Source organism: Geotrypetes seraphini, chromosome 1 (assembly GCF_902459505.1).
Source record: "Geotrypetes seraphini chromosome 1, aGeoSer1.1, whole genome shotgun sequence".
Lineage (NCBI taxonomy): Eukaryota > Metazoa > Chordata > Amphibia > Gymnophiona > Dermophiidae > Geotrypetes > Geotrypetes seraphini.
In genome coordinates, this window is record NC_047084.1 from 395,704,635 (window position 1) to 395,722,693 (window position 18,059).

The following is an 18,059-nucleotide window of genomic DNA, read 5'->3' on the forward strand; positions in this document are numbered from 1 at the left end:
GCGGCAGATGGAAAGCAGGAGGGGGAGCCATGGACAACACTGCCAAATCGCTGCCAAAGCCAGCAGACTTTTTGACATGACGGTAATGTCAGACCGGCGCGGGAGGGAGGACATGCTGGGCTGTGAGAAGGGGCAGTGAGCATTGCCGCGGGCCACATAAAAAGGCCAGGCGGGTCAGATTCGGCCCGCGAGCCTTGTGTTTGACGCATGTGATCTAGCTCCTTATCGCTACAGTCACTGCCTTGTCACACTGCTTCGTTGCCTTCAGATCCTCAGACACTATTACCCCAAGATCCCTTCCCCATCCATTCATATTAGCCTCTCACCTCCCAGCAGGATATACATCCCCCTCAGATTTCTACATCCAGAGTATTCCTTTTTGTTTTTTATTTCCTGTATCTTGGCGCCATCTACTAGGCTACATTTATATACCCCTGAAGAAGGCTTATATAGCTGAAACACGGATCGTGTTGGGGTCCATCATAAAAAGGCCTGCATATTAGGCCTGCATATTTTTATGTATAAGTTGTATATGTATTAGAACGAGAGCCAGAAGGCCTTGAGCATGCGCAGATGCTCAAGGCCCAGTTCAGGAAGAGGCAGGATCTTTGGGCACCGGCACCTCCTATTGCTTGGTGCTGCATGTCGGTGCCAGATTGGGCGGGTGGGGGATGCCGGTTCACGGGGGGGAATGTGGCAGCGCACCATTGGCCTTAGGGGTTGGGGGTCTTTTGATGGTGGGGTGGGGTAGAGCAGCGCCGGTGGCCAGGGGGAGGGGAGGTGGAACGAATCAAGCGAGTTTCCCTTACTTCCTATGGGAAAACTCGCTTTGATATACGAATAATTTGGTTTACGAGCATGCAAAGTGCTCTCATTTCTACCTTCCTACACTAAATGACATTCAGCGTGTCATACAATCCTTGAACCCCAATGGTTCAAACTCCGATTCCATTCCACCATTCATTCTAAAACATCACTCTTCTATCTTTGGCCCATTTATTCTTAAACTCGTTACCAAAAGTCTTACTACATCAACAATACCATCAGCCTGGAAACATTCTTTAATTTACCCTACAATTAAAAACCATAAAGATAGCACTTCAGATTGCGCTAACTACAGACCTATTTCAAACCTTCCATTTCTTTCAAAATTAACTGAGAAAATAGTATTTAACTAGATATCTGACTTTTTAAATCAAACTCATGCTTTACATCCTAATCAAACTGGTTTTTGTAATAATCATTCAACAGAACTTGCTTTATTAGGCCTTACTACCTCCATAAATACTATCTTGATCAACATAAATCTGTTATTCTTTTTTCTCTAGATCTCTCAGCCGCCTTTGACACAATAGATCACTCATTACTCCTCCATAGACTTGCCACCGTTGGAATCTCCGAACAAATTCTTGGCTGGTTCTTTTCTTATTTTTCAAATCGTACTTCTGTCGTATCCTTTAATAATCCTCAAAAATATATGTGAAACACACAAAATCCTTATGAACTTGGCTACAATACTGGAACTATTGGAGAATTATCGTAAGTGCTTTGAGCGCTTGAGATCCTTACGATAATTCTCCAATAGTTCCAGTTTGGACACTTGGTCTTGTATTGTAGCCAAGTTCATAAGGTATCCTTTAATAATACATCGTCCACTATATTTTAAAACAATTTCAGAGTTCCACAAGGATCAGTTCTCTCCCCTTTACTCTTTAACATTTATCTAGCCCTTTTGCTGACTTTATGTCAATCAATTGGTCTCATTGCATACGCTTACGCAGATGATATTCAAATTATCTATCCCTTAGACACATCTAATACCGATGACATCACTCATCAATTCAAAGCTCAGATTAGCCACTGGCTTAGTGACAATATGCTTTCATTGAATATAACTAAAACCAACTGTCTTCTCTTTCCTTGGAAAGAAAATATTAGTCTAACTTCCCCGATAACTATCAGCAATAACCAATAAAGCTTTTTAGTTCGACCAAAATCTATCCTACCATTCTCAAATCAGTGTAGTTGTTAAGAACTGTTTTTGGAAACTCAGAATGATTAAATCCATATCCAACATTCTTGATTCTCAGTCCTTAACATTTTAATTCACTCCCTCATAATTTCCAAACTCAACTACTGCAACTCCCTGCTCAAAGGAGTCTGCCAAAAAGACATCTGACAATTTCAACTAATCCAAAATACTGCCATAAAAATTATTACAAACAAAAAAAATTTGATCACATTACTCCCCTGTTAAAAAGTTCTCACTGGCTACCTATCCATTACCGTATCACTTACAAAATAGCTCAAATCTCCTACAAAACAATGAAAACCAAGGAATCTGCTTTTATCCATAAATACCTGATTCCACATGATCCTCCAAGAACCTTAAGAACTGCATCACAGCATCTTCTTCATGTCCCATCCCTAAAAATCATTAGTACCCATGGGGCTTCTTCTTTCACAACGATTGCTTTAACAATATGGAATCTGTTACCATTATATTTAAGGTCCAAACAGAATTTAGATAAATTCAAGGGTGGCCTCAAAAACTTCTTATTTAAAGATGCATATGGCTGTTACTGATCTAAGGGACTTTCCTAGCTTATTTTCTATATTAAAATTGATTTTTACCCTTCCCCGTGTTATTGTCCTTAATTGTTCTTTCTTTTAAATTGTATTTCTCCTCACTATCCTATTGTTTCATGTAAGTAAAGTTATGTTATTAACTGGACCCCTTTTTAAATTTTTACTGTAAAACGCATGGAGGGGCATAATTGAAAAGGACATCTAAGTCCGTTTACGTTCAACTCGCAAGTCGTCCAAAGTAAAAAAACAGCCTAGGACACATATTCGAAAAATAGGTCCAAAATTTTTTTTACTTTCGAAAATCGTCTAATTATACGTCCTGCCGATCTGATCGTCCAAGTCGCTAAATCATCCATCTTTATACAACATTTCCTTCCAACTTTTTGTCCAAGTCCAAAATGCCTAGAACAAGCCTTGTTGGACTTGGGAGGGGTCTGCAAAGTGATGGACTGAACACCCAGACATGCCACCTAAATAGTGGGGTACCTTACAGGGCACTGCTGTGAACTTCATAAAAAGGGTGCCATGTCTTCTCCTGACTACAGCTCTCTTATAGGTCATGGTGAGTCCCCCAAACCATCTCTAAAATCCCCTAGACCCACCTATCTACCACCCCAATAGCCCTTATGCCTGCAGGAGCCACTTATATGCCAGAACAAAAGGGTTTTGGGGGTGTATAGGGTAGTGCACATGTTTAAGTATCAATGCAGTGATTACAGGGGCTTATGAGTATGGGTCCTCCTCTCCATGAGTCCCTAACCCACCCCCAAGACGACTTAAGCTGCCTCTGTGCTGGACGACTAAGCTTTCCTATGCCAGGCGGCCAGGTGATAATGGTCTGGAGGCTGAATTTTAAAGGTGGGATTAATATTTTTATGGGGGTGGGGGGGTCGGTGATCACTGGGGTAGTGTGTGGGGATCTGTTTTATGTGTTTGCACTGCTTATCTGGTGAGTTTAGGTGGGTTTTTGTGACAACGTCCAAGTTCCGTCGATCCTGGGCTGTATAACTTTCGTTATACATGTTGTATGACTAAGTCTAAGCCAGCCCACGTCCCGCCCAACTCCCGCCCTCGACACTCCTCCTGAAATGCTCCGTTTATCTTTGGTCATTCAGTGGCACTATGAAGGCCTAGGTCGTTTAGAAATATGTCCAAACCCGTTTTTAGTATCGGCACTTGGACGTATTTGAGAAATGTTCGTCCAAGTGCTGACTTAGGCCAGTTTTTGGATGCATTTCTCTTTCAATTATGAGCCCCTTAGAATTTATGATTAGCGTTTTATCAAATTTTTAATAAACTTGAAACTTACTTCTGGAATGAATTATGCTCGTAAACCAAGGTTCCTCTGTATATGATATATAGAAACTATAATAATAGTATATGAACATAGATGGTATAAATAGGTAATCTAATCCCCAATTTATTAATCACTGTATATCAAAAAAGTTCAAGGCAATTTGCATTCAAATAGGCCATAAAATCTATGGGAAAATAACAAAAACAATCAATAATTAAAATATCATCATAACATGAATATTACAACAAGTCATATAAAAAAGTTTTCATATATACATATATTTAACTCAACAACTTTGTCGAAGCTCGTGTAGTGTAACACCTTTACTGAAGTTCTTGCAAACTGCTCTGAATTGACTCCCCGGTTTTTAGTAGCATTATAGAAGCTTCCAATAAATATAAACATACCATTTAGGCACACCCATTTAAGCCAGGTTTTTCTTGGCCTAAATACCTGTGCCTAAGTTGTGTACACAATGTTGCATATGTCAAAACTATATGCATAACATTAAAAAAATTCCCACAATCTACCCCAAACCACACCCACTTTTAGCTGCACACATCAGACACGACGCATAACACAGATATGTGCCTACCAAGTTGTGCATGCAACTTTCAATTAACATCAATTAAAAGGTATTAATTCACAATTCACAATTAATTCACAAATCTAGCCATTTAGGGCTAGATTCACTAACCTGCCCGAATCGGAACAATCCGTTTCTGATTTGGGCAGGTCCGACGAATTCAGGAACCTAAAATATGCAGATGGGGCGATCGGAGGAACACCCCCATCTGCCTGCATGGATCGCGCATGCACAGACCCGTCTGAGCCGCGACTTTTTTTTAAACTTTAAAATTTTGTGAACCCGTGGGTTTAACCCGCTTCGGGTTAAAACCACGGGCTTGCAGAGGCAGCCAGGGCAGGCATGTTCGGGACCCAACTCTCCTGCTCCTATTTGGCTGCAGTGGCAGCCTCTTCCCTCCTTCCCTTCAGTGCGAGCTCGCAGGTTTAAAGCTGGCGCTGCACTGCAGGGAAGGGTGGCAGGGAGCAGGAGAGTCGGGGTGAGCAGGCAGGAGAGATTGGGGCAGAGCAGGGCGGCATTCACCCCACAAGTTCATTGGAAATCTACAGTGCGGGAGAGTCAGGGCAGGCAGACAGGGGGTTCAGGGCAGGCAGGCAGATGCGTTCGGGGTTGCAGGAGATCGGGGCTGACAGGTTAGAAAGTAGGGTGGCAGTAGGCAGGGCAGTCGCAAAGGGCTTCAGCGACTGGTCGGCCAGCCCTGTTGGTGTTGAGGGTTTTGTTTAGTGAATCGCATCCTTGCCTACTTTGCATGCCGTTGCCCTCATTTTTATACACGGATTGAAGGATGATCGGCAGAGGTAAGTGAATCTAAGCGGTCGCTAAGGAGTCGCAAACCGGTACACGATCGGTTTGCTTTGTGAATCTAGCCCTAAGTTCTCTTAATTAAGTTATGCACATATGACAGCTAAGTGCACTCATGTATGCTCATCGCTATATACCATATATAGGGCTAGATTCACTAAGCAAACCGATCGTGTACCGATTGGTTTGTGATCCGATTTTACTCTGGCCCAATTTACTTACCTCTGTGCCGATCCGATTCTGATCCGTGCATGCAAATGAGGGGAATGGCATGCAAAGTAGGCAGGGACCGCAATTCACTAAAGAAATTTTTGGAACCGACGCACATTGCGCGGATAGCTTCATTGACTTGACCAGTACTCCCAAGTCTCTTTCCTTGGTCTCTCCGAGTACTGCACCGACATCCTGTATTCATGTATAAGATTTTTGTTACTGACATGCATCACCTTACACCAGGGATCTCAAAATCCTTCCTTGAGGGCCATAATCCAGTCGGGTTTTCAGGATTTCCCCAATGAATATGCACTGAAAGCAGTGCATGCACATAGATCTCATGCATATTCATTGGGGAAATCCTGAAAACCTGACTGGATTGTGGCCCTCAAGGAGGGACTTTGAGACCCCTGCCTTACACTTATCTACGTTAAACCTCATTTGCCATGTCGATGCCCATTTCTCGAACGTGTTTATGCCACGTTGCAGGTCTATGCAATCCTTTGTCTTCACTACTCTGAATAACTTTGTATCGTTTGCAAATTTAATCACTTCGCTCATTGTACCAATTTCCAGGTCTTTTATAAATATGTTGAAGAGCACAGGTCCAAGCACTGAACCCTGTAGCACTCCTCTCGTGACGCTTTTCCAGTCCGAGTATTGTCCATTAACCCCCACTCTCTATTTCCTATCTGCCAACCAGTTTTTAATCCACGTGAGTATTTCACCCTCGATTTCATGGCTCGCAATTTTTTTGAAGTAGTTGTTCATACAGAACCTTGTCAAACACCTTCTGAAAATCCAGATATATAATGTTGACCGAGTCACCCTTGCCTATCTGCCTGTTTACTCCCTCGAAGAAGTGCAGCAAGTTCATCAAGCAAGATGATTGCTGAAGCCATGCTGGCTGATCCTCATCAGATTGTGTCCGTCTAGATGATCAATGATGTGGTCCTTTATCAGCGCCTCTACCATCTTTCCTGATTACGAGACCAGACTCACTGGTCTGTAGTTTTTTCTATCTCCTCTCAAACCTTTCTTGAAGATCGGTGTAACATTTGCCACTTTCCAGTCTTCCGGAATCCTTCCTAATTTGATCGACAGATTGGCTATTAGTTCGAGCAGTTCAGCTATAGCCCCTTTCAGTTCCTTGATTACCCTCGGTCCTGTCAGTTTCCCATCTTTGTTTCCAGCATATAGCCTGTCGGCTTCTGGCATGTTGTATATATCCTCTTTGGTAAATACAGATGCAAAAAATGTGTTCAGTTTGTCGGCAATGGCTTTGTCCTCCTTTAGTACTCCCTTTATTCCATGGTCATCCAATGGCCCCACCGCTTCTTTCTTGGGTCGTTTCCCCATAATATATCGAAAGAACGGCTTGAAGTTTTTTGCCTCTATGGCTATTTTTTCCTCATAGTCTCTTTTGGCTCTTACCGCCTTATGACACCTGCTTTGATGTTGTTTGTGCTTTTTCCAGTTTTCGTCTGTTTTTTACCTTTTCCATTCCTTAAACAAAGTCTTCTTCTTTTTGACCGCTTCCTTCACCGCTACAGTGAGCCACGCTGTTTCCTTGTTCTTTTTCCTCTTGGATCCTGTGTTGATACGCGGTGTATATATAGATTTTGCACCTCAGTGACTGTGTCCTTAAAAAGGGAACATGCTTGCTATAGCGTTTTTACAGTGCTTATTCTCTTCTTAATCTCCTTCCTCATCCCCATCGTAATTCCCTTTTTGGAAGTTCAGTGCCATGACCGTTGTTCTTGATCAATATTTTGCCCGTGTTCAGGTTGAAGTGGATCATATTGTGATCACTGCTTCCCAGCGTCCCATCTACTTCTACATCTTGCGTTTGTCCTCGTAGCCCATTTAGAATTAAGTCTAGAATTGCATTTCCTCTCGTATTTTCCTTGACAAGTTGTTCCAGGAAGCAGTCGCCTACAGTATCCAGGAACTTGTCTCCCTACTGCAGCTGGAGGTGCCTAGGTTCCAGTCTATCTACGGATAATTGAAGTCGCCCATGATAACTGCATTGCCTCCCTTGCAGTTGAGTTTAATCTCGTACGTCATTTCTCCATCAAGTTTTTCGGACTGTCCTGGGGGTCAGTAGTAGATGCCAATCTTCCTTTCCGTTCCATTTGTTCCCGGAATTTTGGCCCATAGAGACACTACCTTATTTTTCGTTTCCAGCATGTTCTCTCCGGTAGACTCAATTTCATCTTTGATGTATAGGGCAATACCCCCACCTTTTTGACCTACTTTGTCTCTGCGGTATAGCTTGTATCCCAGTATCACAGTGTCCCAGACGTTTTCCTCGTGAGTTGCGGCCTGTTACTTTCTTGCATTTCCTTCCCTCTTGTGTCTCTTTCAATCCGTCAGGATTTCTGTCTTGCCTATGATCTGGTGAGTCTTCCCTGCAATCTTCCTGCATGGTATCCTCTGGGTATACCATTTCCTGAACCATCGACTCTTGGTCGACTGTCGGCTTTCTCCTTCTTCCTAGTTTAAAAACTTCTCAATTTCTCTCTTGATGTTGTTTGCAAGTAGCCTCATTCCGTCTCCGCTGAGGTGGAGTCCATCTTTCCTGTATAGCTTGCTCTTCCCCCAGAATGTCATCCAGTTGCGCACAAAATGGAATCCTTCTTCCTCACACCAGCACCTCATCCATGCATTGACTGCTTGCAGCTCCGTCTGCCTCTTCTCGTTGGCCCTGGGTACCGGCAGGATCTCTGAGAATGCTACCCTCAGCATTCTGGTCTTTAGCTTCCTTTCTAGCATCCAGAACTGGTCCTTCAGTCCTTCCCTGCTGTAGTTCCTGTTGCTCACGTTGTTTGTCCCCATGTGGATCACCACCGCTGTATCTTCCTCTTCCACGCTGTCAATGATTCTGTCGTTGTGGCTCACTATATCTTCTACCCTGGCTCTGGGTAGGCAGATCACCAGCCGATCCTGTCTTCCTGCTATGTGGCTGTCAACTTGTCTGATGATGGAGTCCCCCCCCGACGATTGCTGTACCTCTGTCTTCTCTTGCCTCTCCAGCCGTAGGTCCGTGTCCTCTGTGCACTTCCATCTTCCCTCATCCTGGCATTGGCTTGCACCTGAGTCGTCTTCCTGTGGGTTCCCTCCGCTGTTTCCAGGTCTTGCTGCTGCGTCACCTATTTCTTCCTTGTGGTTGTTCGCCAGGTGGTCCTCATTCACTGTTGGTGTATCTTGGCAGCTCCACTGTTGTTGGTTATTTTCCACGGCCTCCCTGTATGCTTGCTCGATGAACTTCTCTAACTCCCTGACTTCTTCCTCAATGATTTCCTCTGTCATGAAGTTTTCTGCTTCTCTGTCCTCCTCTTCCACTGCTCAAAGCGCTTCTATTTCCAGTATTCTGCCCTCCAGGAGTCTGATTTGCTTCTTCAGGCCCTCCAGTTCCTCGCATCGAGTGCATACATAAGACTGCCTCCTGGAGGGGAGGTAGTCATACATATGGCAAACGGTGCAGAAAATTGGGTAGCTCAACATCCTGCTTCTGTCTGCTGCATCCCTTGCTGTCCGCTTGCCGGTCTGTTGTCTGAAGTGGCTTCTCCTTGTTTAGGAATCTGTGTAGCATCCTTGGTGTTACTGTGATTTTAAACCTGCTACCCCTGTTGCTTGTGTGTGTCCTCTGTGTCTGATGTGATTGCCCTCTGCTAGTACTGTGTTTGTTTATTTATTGCTTGTCTGTCATGTTGCCCTTGTGGTACTTGCCTATGTAGGTGTCCTTCCTTAGTGCTTCTTCTTTGCAGTGCTCGTCCCTTCTTAAGGCCCTTCGCAAAGGTGAGCACCTTTAATGTTTGCCTTTAACGCGTGCCGAACGGCTGAGCCATTGGCCCCTCCCCTTTTAAGAGAGAGCTCCGGTGGATGACGTCGGGGGTTGGCAGAGCTACCTCTTGCCGATGTCCCCTGTTCTCTTCTCTGCTTTTTTCTCTACCTACTGTTTCAGATAGGTTCCTCTTGCAGAAGATCCAATTTTCCATTACCGTATCATCTTTTCAATTATATTTTAGAATGGATATGTTGGAAGCTTAGAAATATTTTAGCTAAAGAGCAGATGATTTCTTCCAAACAATTCTGAAGGATCCAAAAGTGTTTAAGAAAATGCTATTATCAAAAAAGAAAATAAAAAGGAAAAAATATGTCCTGGCTACTGATGTACGTAGTATAAAAAAATGAGCTCTAACTCAATGGAGAAGATCAAAAAGCAGCAGGAGATATAAAATGTAACCTGTCAGTTGTAGCATGGTTTTTGCTTGCTGTTTTTCATTGACCCACCATGGTTTTTGCTTGTTGTAGCCCCTCATTCTTATTATAAACCACTTTACCTTGGCTATTGGTAAAGGTTTTCATTTCTGTTTTGCAGGGCCAGATCTTAAAGTGATCAGTACTCTGTCTGTGGGGTTTGATCATCTTGCCTTGGAAGATATTAAGAGACGGTGAGTTTTATTTTCATTTGGTTGCCAAGAATGCTTTCCTTTTAGTTTATTAAAATTTTTCTGTCCATGATGATTTTTGCCTCCCATTATTTAGTGAAGATTTTCAAAAGCAGGTACTACAGAAAGGTGTCAGGTTGTTTGTTTTTTTAAGGTCAAACCCAATAAGATCTGATATTGTGTACCTTCAAGGCAAATTAAATTGTTGATGTTAAAGAAAAGTCAGTTGCTGTGATATATTCTTTGTAAAAGTTTACACCCTTGTACAGTTTTCTTTTTAATTTTTATATGCTTTTAATTTGTACAATCAACGATAAAACGTTAAAAAGAAATAAACATGAAAACAAAGAAACAATAGACATCAACAAATATGAATTTCAACTTAATTGGCTATTTGTTAGCTGGCTCAAAAATAACTCAGTATTCAAAGCTGAAGCCCAGACAGGGCTCGGCTTTCAATATCTGGAAAGAACTCAATTGGCAGTGAGCAAAATGCCAGCTGAATATCAGACTCATAATGATTATTCTGTAAGCTGGATCCATTTAGACACATCTGGAAAAACTGAAACTTTACCCCCATAGAGACTTGTATGTTTAGATCGATGATCAAGTTTATTAATATTTTGATATACCGACCATCACAAGTATCTAGTTGGTTTACAATAATAAGAGATAAAAATGATTAAAAAGTTATATATAAAAAACAAAATAAAAATAGGGGGGATAGTGTCGATACAAAGACTTGATTACGAAGGGTATAAGACAGAAGACAAGATTTTTAAATTACATTGTATGAATAAAAATAAAATGAGAAGAGGGGAGGATAAAATGAGAGGAAAAAATGGGGTATCGCTTCCTGGAAGCGTTTTTGTTGTCCCGTTTTTATTTGGGACTTCAGTTGGAATTTTGATAAGCATCTTTAAAGAGAAATGTCTTGAGGAGTGTTTTAAATTTGTTTAAGGAATTTTCAGAACGAAGATTTGATGGCATTGCATTCCAAAGAAAGGGCGCAACAACAGAGAAAATTGTGTTTCTGGTATACTATAAATCTTTGATTGGAGGGACTGTTAATAAGTTCTGGTTAGTGGACCTGAGGGCTCTGGAAGGAGTGTGTGGAATGAGATATTTATCAAGGAAGGCCAGCTGATGAGAAGTCTTGATCTTAAAGGCTAAGAGAAGAATTTTATAATTTGTTCTATGAGAGACTGGTAACCAGTGAGATTGTCGGAGTAGGGGGGTGACATGGTCATATTTTTTAGCTTTATGAATGAGTTTAATCGCTGTAGTTTGAATTAGTTGTATTTGGCGAGTTTCTTTTTGAGTTATTCCATGATAGAGTGAGTTACAGTAATCTATATGTGAAATGATCAGAGAGTGGATTAGGATTTGAATGGAGTAGGGTTCTAGTGCTGAGGTTATGGAGCAAATTAGATGGAGTTTATAAAAACAGTTTTGGGTCATGGAGCTAATTTGATCATGGTAAGTGAGATATTTATCAAAGGTGATTCCTAAGAGTTTGAGTTTGGACTCGATTTGTAAAGGGACAGAATGGATAGATATTTGTCCAACCAGGGAATCATTGTTTTTGATTGGAAATAAAATCCCTCGAGATTTTGCGACATTTAGTGAGAGTGTATTATTTCTAAGCCATATGCTTATTTTATCCAATTTGAGATTAATTTCTAGAATGTCATTGGGATTTGAAGGATTGATAGGGTGCAGGAGCTGAATATCATCAGCATAGGCAAAGGGAGTGAATCCAATGGATTGTGCAAGAGTCAAAAGAGGGGCTAAGAAGACATTAAATAGTAGGGAAGAGAGGATTGAGCCTTGTGGAACACCATAAGTTTGGTAAATGGGGGAAGTAGTAGTTCCTTTAGAGTGGACTTGGAAATTCTGGTCAGCGAAATAAGAAGAAAACCAGAGAAGAGTTGAATCAGTTATTCTGCTGTTTTCAAGATGATTTAAAAGAAAATCGTGGTCTATCATATCAAAAGTGGCCGATAGATCGAGGGAAATCAGGAGAACAGATTTTCTATGGTCATGAAAATAGTAGATGGAAGTAGTAAAGCAGAGCAGAGACAGTTCCCTTGAGTAATTTAAGACAAAATCCAGTTTGGTTTGGGTGAACAGTATTTGTTCATAGAAGTCTGAAATCTGGCGGAAGATAATTTTTTCTGTTAGTTTGGCAATAAAAGGTAAATTAGCAATAGGTCGGTAACTGACACTTTGATTTGCGTCCAGGGTTTGATTTTTTTAGCTTAGGGAAAACTAGGGCTGATTTCCAGAATTTTGAAACAACATTGCTTGAGAGACTTTGAGTAATCATTTCTTGCAGATAAGGGACAAACAAGGAAAAAAAAAATTTAACATCTTAGGAGGCATATTCTCCAACGGGTGTTCATAGATTGAAAAGTTTTCAGTAGTTCAGCTAAAGAAGGAGGTTTGAATTTAGAGAATGTACTAAAAGGGAAGTGATAGTCCTGGTTCAAGGGATCTGCGGGATTAGAGGAGGAACTGATGTTGAAATTTGATCGGATATCTTTTATTTTTTGTCGAAGTAAGTGGCCAGATCAGAAGCTGATGGTTGGTCAGGAGAGGGTAGAGTTTTTTTGTTTTTTTTGGGTGGGGGGAAAGAGATCGAACTATGGCATATAGTGCTGAGGTATTACGAGCTGTTGTAATACAGTTTGAGTAGTACTCTTTTTTTGCAGTTTGTATTGCATGTTTGTAAAGGGTAGCTAATTCTTTATATTGGTGGAGGGAGGAAGAGGAATGTGATTTCCTCCATTTATGTTCTGAAGAGCGGAGTTGAAGACGAAGGAGTTTCAGGTTTTCTGTAAACTATGGTTTCTTTTTAGGGTAAGAGTGATGAATCCTTTTTTGAATGGGGGCTAGTGATTCTATGAGGGGGTGTGTTTTGTCATTCCAGATAGCTGATTGTTCTTCGGAGTCCAGGCAAGCGAATGCTTTCAAATCGAGATGGAAGGAATTTTGTATTGAAGAGGTTGTGATTTTAGAGTAATCTCTGAAATTATAGGTATGTTGGGGGATCAAAACATAGTCTGTAGGTGAGTGAATGGAAAAATTGATAAGAACATGATCTGACCATGGAAGAGGGTGGGTAGTTATATTTTGAAAGAGGTGAGCTAGAGTGTCTGGACCGAATATCATGTCAATGGTGTGTCCTGCTTGATGAGTGAGGAGAGATATTAGAGGAGTTAAAGAGATATCAGAAATTAAAATTAGTAGTTCAGTGGAGTTGGGGTGGTTTGGTTGGTCGAAGTGTATGTTAAAGTCACCTAGTAAGATAGGGTTAAGATGGGAGGTAGAAAAATCCATAATTATGGAGAGAAAATTTGGAGACGGGGGAGGAAGGTAGATAAGATGGAAGTTGAAGGAAGATTTGTTGTGAAGAGTAAAATGTAATGATTCTACTGGTGAGGAATTATGGAAGAAGGTCGATCCAATTTTAAGGGGAAGTGTGTGTAAAATGATGGCTAAACCACCACCTTTTTTGTTTAAACGGAGATGAGTTTGGACTTTATAGTTGCTGGGGCATGCTTGGTTAATATATGCTTCTTCTTCAGTTAGCCAGATCTCTGTTAGACAGAGGATATGTAAATTGTGTAAGAGAATTAGATCATGAATGAGATGGAATTTGTTTTTTTATTGAATGCATGTTTAAAAGGCCGATTTTGGGGTTGGTAACATGATTATTGGGGTTTTTAATAGATGAAAGTTGAGGACAAATGGGGATAGTTTTCAAGTATCTGGGCCGGAAATAAGGAGTTGTCCGAGGGGGAGGGTTTCATTATAGCCTCTTTATCCTGCAAATGATACCAGCAGAGTAGTACATCTTATTTCATCCATTGATAATTCCAGTGTGACTGAAACATCCAGTTCAGCAGATCTTTTCCCAGCTTTGCTCCCTTGAGGCAAATACAACATCTTCTGAATAGGTGGAGATACTGTTCCTAGATATCTAAAAATTGTAGCTAGAAATTTAGTAAGCTTTTGCAGACTGAAAATCAGATTGAGAAAGATTTAGAAATCTATTTCAATTATAGTTTTCCAGATTCTCAGTCTTCCTTAATAATACACTTTTATCCTGAGAAATAGTAGTTATTGTTGATTTTAACTCCAACTGCCGCCACCTCCAAATTAACTTTACCTTCCACTTATTTCAGCTTATCCATAGAAGACAAAGAAATAGCAACAAAAGAGGAGCAAACCTTATCTCCACTTCCAAGCATACATGTTTACTTGCAGAGTGGTTGGAAAGACTTGCATGAGCCATGCAACAGTTTCTACTATTTGGCCTAGCACAGACATCAAGCTCATGGGACAAATTAAACTGTGAGTTCTAGAGAGATGAGCCTTCCCTCCTCCCCCCCACCCCACCGAAAAAGCAATATGACCAAAACGTATTTCTATGGGAAAATAAATTTCAGCTTCTCTAGAAACGTAGAAACATGACGGCAGATAAAAGCCAAGTAACCATTATCTCTTTCTCTCTCTGAGAGATCCCACTTGCCTATCCCAGGCCCTCTTGAATTCAGACATAGTCTCTGTTTCCACCACCTCTTCTGGGAAACTGTTCCACGCATCTACCACCCTTTCCATAAAAAAGTTTTTCCTCAGATTACACCGGAGCCTATCACCTCTTAACTTCATCCTATGCCCTCTCATTGCAGAGTTTCCTTTCAAATGAAAGAGACTCGACTCTTGCACATTTATATTACGTAGGTATTTAAACGTTTCTATCATATCTCCCCTCTCCTGCCTTTCCTCCAAAGTCAACAGATTGAGATCTTTAAGTCTGTCCCCATACGCCTTATTTAGTAGCCATCCTCTGGACCAACTCCATCCTTTTTATATCTTTTTGAAGGTGCGGCCTCCAGAATCGTACACAATATTCTAAATGAGGTCTCACCAGAATCTTAAACAGAGGCATCGATACTTCCTTTTTCTTACTGGCCATACCTCTCCCTATGCAATCTAGCATCCTTCTAGCTTTCGTCGTCACCTTTTCAACCTGTTTGGCCACCTTAAGATCATCACATACAGTCATACCCAAGTCCCGCTCTTCTGTTGTGTACATAAGTTCTTCACCCCCTAAACTGTACCGTTCCCTCTGGATTTTGCAGCCCAAATGCATGACCTTGCATTTCTTAGCATTAAATTTTAGCTGCCAAATTTCAAACCATTCTTCAAGCTTCGTCAGGTGTTTCTTCATGTTATTCACACCATCTGACGTGTCTACTCTATTGCAGATTTTGGTATCTTCCGCAAAGAGGCAAATCTTACCCAACAACCCTTCAGCAATATCAAATATAAAAATGTTAAAAAGAACAGGTCCAAGAACAGAACCTTGAGGCACACAACTGGTAACATCCCTTCCTCAGAGTGACCTCCATTGATTATTACCCTCTGTCGCCTTCCACTCAACCAGGTCCTAACGCAGCCCGTCCTTTTGGAACCCATCCCAAGGGCACTCAGTTTATTTATCAGACGTCTGTGTGGAACACTGTCAAAGACTTTGCAAAAATCTAAATACACCACATCTAGCTCACATCCTCTATCCAATTCTCCAATCACCCAGTCAAAGAAATTGATCAGATTTGTCTGACAAGACCAACCTCTAGTGAATCCAAGTTGCCTCCAGTCCTGTAATCCACAGGATTCCAGAAACGTAACCATTCTCTGTTTTAAAAGCGTTCCCCCATCCCTATTCACGTTTGTCTTCTGCGGTCCCGCTCCTAGCACTTCAGCCGTGAACACAGAACAGAAATATTTGTTAAGCAATTCGGCCTTTTCTTTATCAGCTTCTACATATTCCTCCCCTTCACCTTTGAGTCTCAATGCCACTTTTGCACTTCTTCCTATCACTAATATATCTAAAAAAGTCTTGTCTCCCTGTTTTACCATGTTGTATTTTTTCTTCCATTTGCATCTTTGCTTTCCTGACTACTCCTCCAGCCTCTCTTAACTTTTCCAGATATTTTTGCCTGTCTTCCTTTTTCTGCAATTTTTTGTAGTTTATGAAAGCTAACCTCTTATTCCTTACCTTCTCAGCTACTATTTTTGAGAACCAAAGCGGCCTTCTTTTCCTCTTACATTTACTTACTTGCCTCAGAAAAAGGTTTGTTGCCTTTACAATCACTCCTTTCAGTTTTACCCACTGCAGTTCCACTCCTTCCAGGCGTTCCCACCCATACAACAATTCCTTGACGTAAACCCCCATCTGAACAAAATTAGCTTTTCAAAAGTCTAGAACCTTTACTTTTGAATGAGCCCTCTATATCCATCTTAATATTAAACCGTTCCATGCAGTGATCACTGGATGCCAGATGATCACCCACTGTAACATCAGAAACATTTTCCCTGTTTGTAAGCACTAAGTCCAGTATGACCCCATCCTGTGTAGGTTCCATTTCCAACTGCTGGAAAAGCTCTTCTTGTAGAGAATCCAGAATCTCCCTACTTCTAGAAGACCCCGCAATAGGGATACCCAAATCAATATCCGGCAGATAGAGTGAAATATATGTTTATGTTGATTTGCTGACTTAATCTACTGCCCTTACAGATAGGGTATATCAGAGCAGTTTATGATACTACCAGGAAAATTTAGTCCGAAAAGAAAACCAGTTCAACTAAGAGCAAAGAAGAGAGACCATTTGGATCATCACTCATTCAATTAAACAAGTAACATAAATGCAGCAATATTAAACATACCAAAAAAAATAACTAGAACTCCAGACAGGCAAAAGATTTCCATCATCCTCCTAATTTCCAAAATTACTGTAAGAAAGATTGAAAAAATGGGTTTTCAACCCAGGTTTAAAATTAATGTCTGACATCTTAATACAAAGATAAGAGGGACGATTGTTTTATAACCTGGGAACTAGAAAATAATAAGCCAATTTCCTGGTGGGTCAAACACTGGTTGGCAGGCAGAAGGCAGAGGGTTGGAGTGAAGGGTCACTACTCGGGCTGGAGGAAGGTCACGAGCGGAGTTCCGCAGGGGTCTGTACTCAGACCGCTGCTGTTCAATGTATTTATCAATGACCTGGAAACGGGGACGAAGTGTGAAGTTATCAAATTTGCGGATGACACTAAACTCTGTAGAAGGGTTAGAAATGCGGAAGAGTGTGAGGACCTACAAAGGGACCTAAACAAACTGGAGGAGTGGGCGAATAAATAGCAGATGGACTTCAATGTAGGGAAATGCAAGGTCATGCATATAGGGAGAAAGAACCCGATGTTCAGCTATCAAATGGGGGGATTAGTATTAGAGGGAAGTAACCTTGAAAGAGATTTGGGTGTACTGGTGGACACAACAATGAAGTCAACAGCACAATGCGCAGCAGCCGTGAAGAAGGCAAACAGAATGTTGGGTATTATTAAGAAGGGTATTACGACCAGAACGAGAGAAGTCATCCTGCCGTTGTATCGGGCAATGGTGCGCCCGCACCTGGAGTATTGTGTTAAGTATTGGTCACCGTACCTTAAGAAGGATATGGCAATACTTGAGAGGGTCCAGAGGAGAGCGACACAAATAATTAAGGGCATGGAAAACCTGTCATACACTGAAAGATTGGAGAGACTGGGGCTCTTCTCCCTGGAAAAGCGGAGACTCAGAGGAGACATAATGGAGACCTACAAGATCATGAAGGGCATAGAGAGAGTAGAGAGGGAGAGATTCTTCAAACTTTCAAAACATAAAAGAACAAGAGGGCATTCGGAAAAGTTGGAAGGAGACAGATTCAGAACGAATGCTAGGAAGTTTTTCTTTACCCAGCGTCTGGTGGACACCTGGAATGCGCTTCCAGAGGACGTAATAGGACAGAGTACGGTACTGGAATTCAAGAAAGGATTGGACAATTTCCTGCTGGAAAAAGGGATAGAGGGGTATAGATAGAGGGCTACTGCACAGGTCCTGGACCTGTTGGGCCGCCGTGTGAGCGGACTGCTGGGCATGATGGATCTCGGGTCTGACCCAGTGGAGGCATTGCTTATGTTCTTAAGCCTTCCATGGAGAAAGAAAACCAGGACAATTAGGATTCTGGAACGTGGCTGCAACAGGAATGGCTGTGTAGCTGCTGAGCTCCTCCCT

At 41.6% G+C, this 18,059-nt stretch overlaps 1 protein-coding gene across 8 annotated transcripts in view; it reads left to right on the forward strand.

The window, feature by feature from the left end:
• The window catches only part of LOC117347215 (glyoxylate reductase/hydroxypyruvate reductase-like), a 212,494-nt gene that overhangs the window by 78,408 nt on the left and 116,027 nt on the right, over positions 1-18,059 (forward strand). For all 8 annotated transcript variants that reach the window (XR_004536753.1, XR_004536752.1, XM_033917882.1 and 5 more), the window contains exon 3: positions 9,871-9,943. Coding sequence is in view for 6 of the 8 variants with exons in the window: in XM_033917882.1 (XP_033773773.1) it covers positions 9,871-9,943 (73 nt within the window). In the remaining 2 variants the exon portion in view is untranslated. The remainder of the gene's footprint in view (positions 1-9,870; positions 9,944-18,059) is intronic.